Source organism: Saccostrea echinata, unplaced genomic scaffold (assembly GCF_033153115.1).
Source record: "Saccostrea echinata isolate AGI-Se365-2 ecotype Australia unplaced genomic scaffold, CSIRO_AGI_Sech_v1 ptg000025l, whole genome shotgun sequence".
Classification (NCBI taxonomy): domain Eukaryota; kingdom Metazoa; phylum Mollusca; class Bivalvia; order Ostreida; family Ostreidae; genus Saccostrea; species Saccostrea echinata.
Window position 1 is genome coordinate 9,536,140 of NW_026889774.1, and position 11,436 is coordinate 9,547,575.

At 31.1% G+C, this 11,436-nt stretch overlaps 1 protein-coding gene across 2 annotated transcripts; it reads left to right on the forward strand.

Moving 5' to 3' along the window:
• The first annotated feature begins 453 nt into the window (after window positions 1-453).
• LOC133192596 (annexin A5-like) lies at window positions 454-10,615 on the forward strand. 2 transcript variants are annotated; one of them, XM_061328587.1, is made up of 15 exons: window positions 454-501; window positions 673-774; window positions 1,360-1,374; window positions 2,413-2,511; window positions 3,131-3,280; window positions 4,381-4,529; window positions 5,169-5,290; window positions 5,516-5,610; window positions 6,235-6,348; window positions 7,391-7,481; window positions 7,906-8,006; window positions 8,558-8,809; window positions 8,984-9,059; window positions 9,247-9,359; window positions 9,781-10,615. In XM_061328587.1, exons 1-15 carry the CDS (start codon window positions 487-489, stop codon window positions 9,904-9,906), a joined length of 1,620 nt encoding a protein of 539 aa, XP_061184571.1. In that variant the 5' UTR covers window positions 454-486; the 3' UTR covers window positions 9,907-10,615. The 2 variants fall into 2 exon arrangements, with proteins under 2 accessions (XP_061184571.1, XP_061184572.1); XM_061328588.1 differs by lacking the exon at window positions 1,360-1,374.
• Window positions 10,616-11,436: the final 821 nt, after the last annotated feature.

Consider the following 11,436-nt stretch of genomic DNA (forward strand, 5'->3'; position numbering starts at 1 on the left):
TGAGTTGGATCAGGGTACCTAGTGAAAGCTTTAAACTATAGAAGAGTACTGAACTGTTGGAATTTTGGCAAAGTTCCCCCTAGTATTTATTCAGAGACAGGTAAAAATTTCTGATATACTACCAGAGGGGTGGGATATATTGTTCTTCTTCATGGGTTGTAATGCCTCATGTAAGTCAAAAAGTTGCTCTTTTTTTAACTCAAGTCACAGTAAGTTTATGGATGTTCATTTATTTATTTTATATGTCACATAGATTTATATCAAAGGTGTATATTTTGAAATACTGTCACTTGTCTGTTGAGTTGTCATTATAGAAGGCAATATTTAAGTATGTGTAGCAAAAAATTGATTTTTCAAATATCTTATAGTTATGAAGAATATTTAGTTGAATGGATAAACATGTTTATCAATTTTATATCATATATTCATAACATTTTTATTTCAACAGCAAGGAAACCTTGATTAGTACTACACTAAAAAAACAAAATGGCATACTATGGCGTGAGTTGCACTTAAATTCATACATTATGCATACTTTATAAAACAAGTATAAAATACTGTAGCATCATTGATATTTTTACTGATGAATGAATAAAATGATTATATACGTTTGTTTTAAACTTTTATTCTTTATATACTAGGTTATATTGTAAAAATCTTCATCCCTTGTAGAGTAACTATCCACCCATGCAAAATCCTTATGCAGGAGGATACACTTCCTATGGATATGGAGCAAATCCATACCAGCAAGCCCCAGGATTTGGATTTGGAATGGTAGGATGGGAAGAAACGTTACAATTTATTAATTATGTGAATATTATAAATGCTTGCTGATATTGCATTATATGTAGTTAGTACATAGTGATATCAGACTTCAGTCTGTGTTGGGGGAGGGGGGGGGGGGGTTGAAGAAGAAAGTTAAATATCTTATAAGGTATTTTCTGCTTTGTTCTGCCATCTGTAGGCCAGATACATGTATGTTACGCACAATCTACTTTCATAATGGAAAACTCATAAATTTTGCAATAGAACATTTTCATTTCTCTTTTGGAACACTTACAGCATTTCATTTATTTAATCTATTTTCAAATTTTCCTAAAAGCAGCGTTGAGTAATAGTGTCTTTCTAAGAATTTTAAACCAAAGGTATGTTTAAATAATGCAAAATAGTCAAAGTTTGAGCATTTCAGTTTTTTTCGATAATTAAAATGTTGTACATGGGTAAAGGCCCACCATTCTGCGGCACAATAGTGTAAATCCCACAAACTGTTCTATTTTGCACAGTATACTACATGTAGTTACATATGTGTATGATACAAATGAAGTTCTGCATTTAACAATATTTTATTGAATCCTTCAGCAAATTAATATGCAGGTAAGAATAATACATGTATAGAAATTTTTCTTAAATCTATTTCTCTAATCTTTCTTCCTTGAAAAATGGGGTTATATATGGGGTACCTCAGTTGCTTAGACAAAATACAAATACATGTACCAGGGTATATGTGATGTGCTTTGTGTCGAATTTGTTTATGTTCTTATTACTGTTTTCTCATATTTTACTTGTGCTTTTGTATCTGTTGTTTGGTCACTAACAGGGAAATGTAGGAAAAAAATAGCTATCTCCCTAAAAAAAAAAAAAGAAAAATCCGCATATAAACCTTAAATGGATTTTGTTCTTGTTACCATACTTTATGTATGTTCCATCTTAGTAACCATGCTCATTTATCCTTTTGAGATTTTCAAACTAAATCTTTTAGTACTTTTTAGCTCATCTGAGCATGATATATACTTCCAATGAAGACAAGTCCTTGTGTGATTTTATATACACCAGTAACATTCACAAACTAAAAAAACATTCTTACTTTGTATTCTTTTTTTTTTTTTTTTTTTTTACATTTTACGTACATGTTTAAACTAGCTGGCAAAAATGCACCACGATTTGAAGTTGAACTTGGCCATTCTTTCCTGATTAACTCTTATAATTCAACATGTATTACATGTACATGTATTAAAAAAAAGATGAAATTGTTTCTTACCTTTTTAATATGACAGTTATATTCCAAAAATTGTATCTGTATTACTGCATGTCAAGGAATTAAATGTTTAAAGAAAAAGGAATATAAATTGTTTAATGCATTTTTGTGGCATATTACATTCTACAATATGGTAAGGTGGTGAAAATTAACATAAATATATTGAATACATACCTTTGTATAACCAGAACACAATCTTTTCTTTGAAGTCTTTTTAAAGATAAAGAAAAATTATCCATTGACTTATATGTGAAGAAATAGCAATATATAACATAATATTCCTATCTGTTCCTAGAGTTTTCAAATATATATATATCACATTATTATGCATTACATATTATCGACACGATTAAAATCAAGATGAATGTTTTTGACAGATGGGAATGCCGGCGATGCATCAGATGCCCCCGTCTACCCAAACCATCGTCATTAACAACAACGTTTGGAACCAGAACCAAGCATTTATGAATGCAGCGGTTAGTGGTCTGTTTAATTAATTAACATAGAGAAGGTTTTGGTTGTATGTTAATTAATTTAGTTATATTTTTAATAGGGCTGACAATTGCCAACTGATTTTACCTTTTAGTTATGTCAGAACTTATATAATGGTAACTGGTTGCTCAACACACATTTTACTGTATGTGTACTTTAAAAAGTGGGCTTCATATTTTAGCGACTTTGGCACAGAAAACAATGTGCTAATTCATAAATACAGTTAATAAATAAATACAACATATGGCATGGGTGTGTGTTAAGCGCCAATTCATGAATACACCAACCACTCAATATCCAGTGATCGCACTAAATTTTGAATACGTCAGTTTATGTACACTACAGTAATTGAAACTAATTAGAGTTCATAAGGATGAGAAAATCTACCACTGTAGAAACAGCAGACAAGCTCTCTTGGCTGTGTTCATTTTACTCCATTAATTGTCTTACTGAAGGTGTTCTCTCTCTCTCCGCCAAAAGGATCATTCATGTAAGGTTCCTTCCACTTCTTCTCAAAATAATTGTGACTCCTTCAGGAGTGTTTGTTGTTTTTAATACACACCGATCAATTATAACTTTTTAGTATAAATGTATCTAATACAGGCACAAACACTTGGAGGTGGTGAAATGGAAGAACTTGTGCAACAAGCTGAGGAGGAGGAAGAGGAGGAGGAGGAGGAGGAGGAGGAAGATTTGGAGGAAGAAATTAGAGAAAATAGGAGGAAGAACAAGAAGAAGGCCAGAAAACAGAAGGTAAATGGAAAGTTAAAACTAAAGTCACTACATACATCCAAAACTACCAGCTACTGAAATACTGGGACAGTGGCCCCCGAGGGTATTGTGAGATCAGATACAGTGAGGTATTGCTTACAACGAGATGAGTATTGAGTCCCAAATTAATTCTTTAATATTTCTTTTATAAAAATGCCGGTTATGGTGAGATTGCTTACAAGGAAATTCTGCTTATAATGAGGCCAAAGTCTTGTGGGCCTCATTAGTAGAAAGAGGTATATCGGATATTATGAGATACTCATGCCATGGATGATTGCACTGGCTATAGCTCCAGGTAAATAATGGTAATTATCACAGGTATCTGTACACAACTTCTCCATTGGCAATTTATTAAAGGTGTTTAGAAATAATAATGAATGACATGTTTTATTTTTCAAGGTTCTTAGATATGAATAAATGCACTAGTGCAAATGTGTATATGTTCTTATGATAAACAGAGGATACAGAAAATGCAATGCAGTTTAGCTTGATCATATTGTGCAGTGCAATGACAAACTTATTTAACTCATGACATGTTTTAATTTATTACTTAAGGTTCTTAGAAATGAATATATGCACTAGTGCAAATGTGTATATGTTTTTAGAATAAAAAGAGGATATTCAATGTTTTGTTTTTAGAATAAATAGAGGATATTCAATGTTTAGTTGTTGGATATGGAATTTATTTCACAAGTGGGACAGGATTTTTTTTTTATTTTTTCACGATTTTTTACAAAATGTATTTAAATAAACCTTTAATATATGAACGTCTATCAGTACTTACAGTACTTTGATTTTTACTTGGAAACATGCTCACATACATGCAAGTCTTTACAAATCTGCTCTCTGCCTGTGAAATGCAGAGTTTGGATATATCAAATATTGGTTATAACAAGATCTAAACTGATGTCTAGTGCATCTCGATATAATACCTGGAGTCCACTGTATTTAATAAAACAGAATACTGGATCATCTTATCCATTTTGATACATTAATTTTATTCATTTTCCAGGACAGTGATTAAAATTCCAGTACATGCTTCCCTATATATTGATATATCTGACAGCTCTTATATTTTGCAGAAAATAGAAGAACTGTTGGCACAGAAGATGGAGGAGGATGAAGATTTTATGCAAAGGTTGAAGACGAACTACATTGCCAACTTAAAGCACCATCTGGACATGGACGGCACACTGGAACCTACAGAGGGGACAGTAAAAGCTCTTGAGAAGTAGTTTTTTTTTGTCATAGCTTAAGATGACTTTAAATAAGTTCAAAGCTAAAATAAAAATTTAAATAAGTTTTTAGCTAAGCTCCACCAATGTGGGTCAAGTATTTTTTTCATTATAGCTGTAGAGATGACTTTAAAATCAGTTAAAGGTTAATTTTAACTCATCTCCAACTCTTTGGGTCAACTGCATGACTGATGCATTTTGGAATGCATACAACTGCAGTCTTGTTGCTCAAAAGCACTGAATGAATGATGAAATTTGACTTCTTCACTTTATTGAACATTTTTTTACTTTGTGTATCTTAATGTTATCTTTATACCTGCAGGGTTAATTACTGGATTACCTTTCAGATCAAGTGCAACTGTTTGTCTTGTTGAACCTTGGTCTCCTTGAGCATTGTCAAGATTATATATAAACATAGAAACCTGCAATGTTTGGTTAATATTTTTTAGTATAGTTAGTTTTTAATTCCTGTGGAGTATTATTTTCATATTTTAAGTTATCTCCCTTGCCGTACAAGCTCATGCAGTTGTTTTCTAACCGTTCATCTAGTCTTCATTTTCAGTGTCAATGATTTAGTAATAGATATGACTGTAATCTCCCACAGACCAAACTTATGCTTCAAATTTCCATTCCAGATATCCAGAAGATGATCCCATGGTGCAATTTATGCTAGAGTTTGACGGAACAGAACTTGCTGGTGAAAAATGGGATCCAGAAACTGACAGTATATTTTTAAAGGAAGCCATGGATGGCGCTGGTTAGTGAAATTATATAATATTATTGTACATTTTTTTTTCATTCTAAAAACGTATTTAAAAAAGGAAAATTAGAAAGAATTCAAAATTTGAATTGATTCTTAGTGCAAGTTGCTAAGACTCTATAGCCAAACCATAGCATATCTGTGAAATCTGTAATTTCAATCAGTTCAACTGTAAGTTAATTTATTTATCTATTTATTTTTTTTTTATTTTACCCTTTCAAGGCACAAATGAAGAAGCCATCATTCATGTGATAGCCAATCGTACGCATGCACAGAGACAGGAAATCAAACAGATGTTCAAGACTGCATATGGAAAGGTATCTTACATGTAAATATAGCAGAACTTGGAAATTTAAATCTGTATGCATATATATGTTACATTTGAGCAAATAATTTTTTCACTCCAAGTTGGCAATCAGCCAAGAGACCCAGGTGAGAAAACTCTTGAGGAAAACAAGAAAATGAAGTATTTAATATAAATTATACCTCCTTTTATAGAATCTCAACAACATTATAGATACAAAGTTTATTATATACAAGAACACATATTGGATCATGGGTACTGACTTACAATGTGTTAATTAAAACTGATCTATCTCCAGGATTAGGGATAGGCAAAGTACACTGTAACACATAAGAAGCAAACAATGTATAACAAATACATGTAGTTAGTCATTATCAGTATGTAGTACATGTATTTGGTAAATTAAATGAAAATTTGTATGCATAATTCTTTATAGATACATTAGTATAAAAAATGCAGCACTATTCTTCAAAATTTCACAGAGTTATGGCCAAATGCTGACACAAATTCATTGTATTCTTAAAGGCAGATAAAAAAAAAATAGCGTAGAAAGTGATGGGGATATATTTTTATAGAACCAAAGATTCTGATTCCCTTAAACACTTCTCCATAATACCTGTTAACATTATTTTGCTAGGATCTGATTGAGGAACTGGAGTCTGAGCTCAGTGGTGATTTCAAAAGTGCCGTGATGTCTTTGTTTGTTCCACCTCATATTTACGATGCCTATTGTATCAAAGAAGCCATTTATGTAAGTTTAAGAAAAAAAAAAAAACTTTTATGATACATATGCTGGATTATAAGAAAATGGATATAATTTTTGTAAAACTGTTTTTAACACTTTTTTCAGAGTTTAATAGGTGATATTAGTATTAGTATAAGTAATAATAGTAATACAGTATTAATATAATTGTACCCAAGAAGAAGGACAAAAATTTAAAAAAAATGTCACACTGCTAAAAAAAATCCCTTAAATGTTCAGATTATATGAGAAAAATCATTGAAATCTAAATTAACTTTTTAATTAAAAGTTCATAGTAAATCCGCTGTAAGTTTATGGTAAATTGCTGTAAGTATTTGGTAAATTGCTGTAAGTATTTGGTAAATTGCTATAAGTTTATGGTAAATTGCTGTAAGTATTTGGTAAATTGCTGTAAGTTTATGGTAAATTGCTGTAAGTATTTGGTAAATTGCTGTAAGTATTTGGTAAATTGCTATACGTTTATGGTAAATTGCTGTAAGTATTTGGTAAATTGCTATAAGTTTATGGTAAATTGCTGTAAGTATTTGGTAAATTGCTATAAGTTTATGGTAAATTGCTGTAAGTATTTGGTAAATTGCTATAAGTTTATGGTAAATTGCTATAAGTTTATGGTAAATTGCTGTAAGTATTTGGTAAATTGCTGTAAGTATTTGGTAAATTGCTGTAAGTATATGATAAATTGCTATAAGTTTATGGTATATTGCTATAAGTATATGATAAATTGCTATAAGTTTATGGTATATTGCTATAAGTATATGATAAATTGCTATAAGTTTATGGTAAATTGCTGTACTTGTAGTTACCTGAGAAACAAATTTTTACTTTTAGATTTTGTTAAACATAATATTGTTATTATTTGTTATTTGTTAACATAATATTTGTTATATATAATATCCTCTGACATGAGTAGATTTTGAGAGGAAAACTGGAATTCAGATGTATCATCACTTTCAGAAATAACTTTATTTAATGCAGTATATATCTCTCCACTGAATGAACACATCTTAATTTTCTTCTTTTTGAATTGCAGGGCCTTGGGACAGATGAATCTGTACTTATTGAGATTTTTGGTACTAGAACACCAAAGCAGATAAAAGCAATTAGAGAAGTTTACGCTGATGGTAATATTTGTTTACAATTCAGAAAGTTTTTGGCAGTCATATAATATGTACAATGTAAACCAACTTTTATTTGGGTGCAAAATTTTTTTTTGAGTTTCTCAGCTTTCTTTTACTCAAGAATATTTTTTCCCATCAATCTGAATTAAAATCAGATCTTTTGATCTGCTTTTTGAGATGGCTACACAAGAATCTGAAGAAACCCTATTAACTGACCTTGTTCAAATGACCTTGGTTGAAGGTCACACCATATCCCTTTAGTCAAAAGTACTAATTCAAGAAGTGCTGCTTGTGACTAGAGGGACTGAATATCATTTTTTCTCTCAGAGGTCTGAAAAACTGCATGAGGCTTATTTAGAGGGAAAAAATCTACACTCATCTTGATTGACTATATAGATCCATTTTTTAAAATTCACTTTGTTTCTAGTTGCAAGCCCAAACAGAAAAGAAGGGGATACTCTAGTTGAACAGGACATTGAAGATGACACGAGTGGTGATTTCAAACAGTTCCTCATATCTGCATGTCAGGTATCAAAGTTTTAAATTTAGAAAGCTATTTAGTTACTTAAAGTGGAAGAGATAATGATTTTGTTGCCTCTTTATGGGTCACTGTTAAACTGGATAACAGTAGTTATATTCATGATTGAGTCACTCTTTGGAACATATGTGTCCTGATGAAGGAATTACGATAGAAGTATGCTGATGATTAAGAACACTGTTGTTGAATGCAGATTTTCAAGATGATTACTGGGCTGTGTCTTACAAGATCAAAATTGAAGAGAAAAAAATTCAGAATGAAAGAAAAGAACTTTTATAAAAATTGCAGATGCTATATGTTTATTTCTTGATTTCTAAAGGATACTTGTATTAAAATAAGTATTTTATATTATGTTTTACATAATATTCCCAAATTTTTTTCTTTGTAAAATGAACCCAGTTGTTACTTAACCAAAACCTAAAGATGAAATAGGAGTATCATTAATGAAAGAAGAGAAATTTTCCAAAAATAAAAAAGAAATTTTTTATCATTCAAATTTTATGTTTGAAGAAGGTGATTTATTTCAAATTATACATTTCAGGGTGGACGACGAGAGCTTGACCCAGATACATTAGAGGAAGCAGTGGAACCTGTCACTTTTGAGGACAGACCAACAGGGCAGTTCGTCATCAACATGGAAAAGCTAGTAAATATGGGTAAAGCCAAACGTGATGCTCAGAAACTGTTTGAGGTCACTGAAGATCAGCTTGGTACCAATGAAGAGGAAATGATTCGTATCTTCGCAGTTCCGGAGGTTTACCAGTCGAGGGCCACTTATGATGAATATGTTAAGGTAATTCCCTCCAGGGATTAAGTGATTGTTCTGAAGAAAAAGACATATTTCATTATCATTGGATTCTATTCATTGAAATCATTGTTTATATATAGCCACTTTCTTAAGAAAGAGTATTTTTGAACTGAAATATTAAACCGAAATAATACATTTATCTAATCGATTACTTATCAGCTGACTCAAAGAGATGTCGAGAACACTATTGATAGGGAAACTTCTGGAAACTTTGGTAAAGGACTTCTAACTATGGGTGAGTTGTACGTTTATGGCCATCTTGTTAGTAAAGGAATTATTTTCCATTTCATAAGATTTTTATTTTTCATTCATGTGATGGTAACCATCTTTCTGTAAATGTAATGCAAACACATTCTCTATTACCATGGCTATAATCTTGAGAATAAGTGTACATGTATACATTTTGATTTTTTGATTGACAGTGATGGCTCTGAAGTGCCGCCCAAAGTATTTTGCTGAACGCCTTGTGTGGACCATGAAGGGGCTTGGGACACACGACTCAGATCTTATCCGTGTCATTACAAGTAGATCAGAGGTAAATGTCTTTAAAATTTTATAATCGAAGCTTAAGTTCGGCTATAAAAATAAATTGAATAGCTAAATTACAAGTGTGACTTACAATTCTGCTATTTATTAATTTATTTTTGTACCCAATTCAAGTGAAGTTAAAGAGATTAGACAAAAATTCATGAATTACTACATGTATAAATAAGTGGAAAATCAGTAGAGATTTAATACTTATCACAGTCATTCATAGAAATCAAATATTTTGGGAATGTCTTGAGTAGGATTTATGTACTTAGAGGCTAGATTTACTTTACTAACGAAGCTCAACAACACGTATTGCACTGCATCTGAATGACCATGTAATTGCATCTCCTTTGTCGATCTGCTTACATTCTAAGTATACATATATTTATATATTATGCTCTTTAGTAAGTCTGTTTTCTCTGTAGATTGATATGGTCCAGATCAAGGATAGTTTTCTGGAAATGACCAAGCAGACATTGTATAATTGGATCGACCAGGATTGTTCTGGTGACTACAAGAAACTTCTCATGGCCATTGTGGGCAAAAATTAATTCAACTGACCAGAATTGTTGTGCTGACTAAAAGAATATTATCAGGATAGTTACGTTTGTCACATGTTAGATTATTACACACTTTATATGCTGAATGATAAAATGTGAAAACCAAAGACAGGGGGTGTTTTCTCTTGGACTTTTTTTTTTTTAGGTCTTTTCATCAGAAAAGAAAATTTGTGAAAATTTACAGTAATTGAGAAATAACAATTCTGAAGATAAATACTTTAATTATGTAAAGATCTTGACTATATTCGAAATAAATTCTTGTTTTAAAATTGTGAAATACTTCTTGAAATGAAGTGGAATCATGAGCAAATAGTTTTTCTTGTCATATATGTTTGATCTCTTTGCAAACTCTTAAACGTACTGTTATGGTCTATTTATTGGTTTATGCTTGAAATTCAAAAGAAATTCGATTGTGATGAAGTTTATTGTTTTGATTTTGTTTATATTTCATTTTACAATGAATGACTATGTTTTGCATTTTTTATGAACAGCACTGTAGATCACCTAGGCATACATACAAATTGAATAATGCACTTTGTGAACATTGTATGCAGTAACCTGTGTCGTTCATGTGAAATGCAAAATATAATCATATAATTAATTCTTACATTTACATTTTACTATTTAATATTTGAAAGGTTATATTTTTTGAAGTCTTTTATTTCTCAAATACTTTTTTTCCGGGATGTAACTTTGTATATTGCTACAATATTACATTCATTTTGTGAGTAAAACTATCTAGAATGTTGTTATAAACACATATCTGTAAACATGATTTATTAATTTTATTGACTTCATAATTTGGTGATCAATTGAAGTTAACAATTTGTTTTTAACAGTATTTTTGGGGACAGTATATGTTTACATTAAAAATGACACAAATTCAGTAATGTTTTCCAGATTCTATTTTGATTCAGATTTTTACCATAAATATTACATAATTTATTGAGTGCAAGGTCTATATGTTATTAATTTTTTCTTGTAAGAATTGATTTTTGCAAGTCGCTGAAATAAGCATTGTTCTTATACATGTGTACTTTAAAAAAAAATCATGAAATAATCTTTCACTTGTATACTGTGTGAGGGCACAAGTATAGGATACATTGTATTTGAAAGAATGGAGAAACATTCCCTCTTTCTCTCCAGTGTGCAGTTCATTACTTGATGGTAAATGGTAAAATGTATCTTTCTACTTTTTATTGTGCATAATTTTATTGGGTTGGGTCTCCTTAACTCCGTTATGATGTCATCTGTTAGAAACATACAAATACAGTGGCGCCGCGGTAATCCGGACGCCTCACCTTCCGGACGATATTTTTTGGGAACCGATTTTTTCCACGTTATTCTGTCTCATTAATCCGGAAATTCGCGTTCCGGATCCGGACGGTCAATTTCTACTACAAAACGTAATATTTCGTTGAAAAATGACTCGTTTATCCGGACGGTAATTTTTCGAGGAACGACTTTTCACACCTTTCTTGCAGTAGTGATAATTATTGTAAAAACATTGTCCGTGGAGTC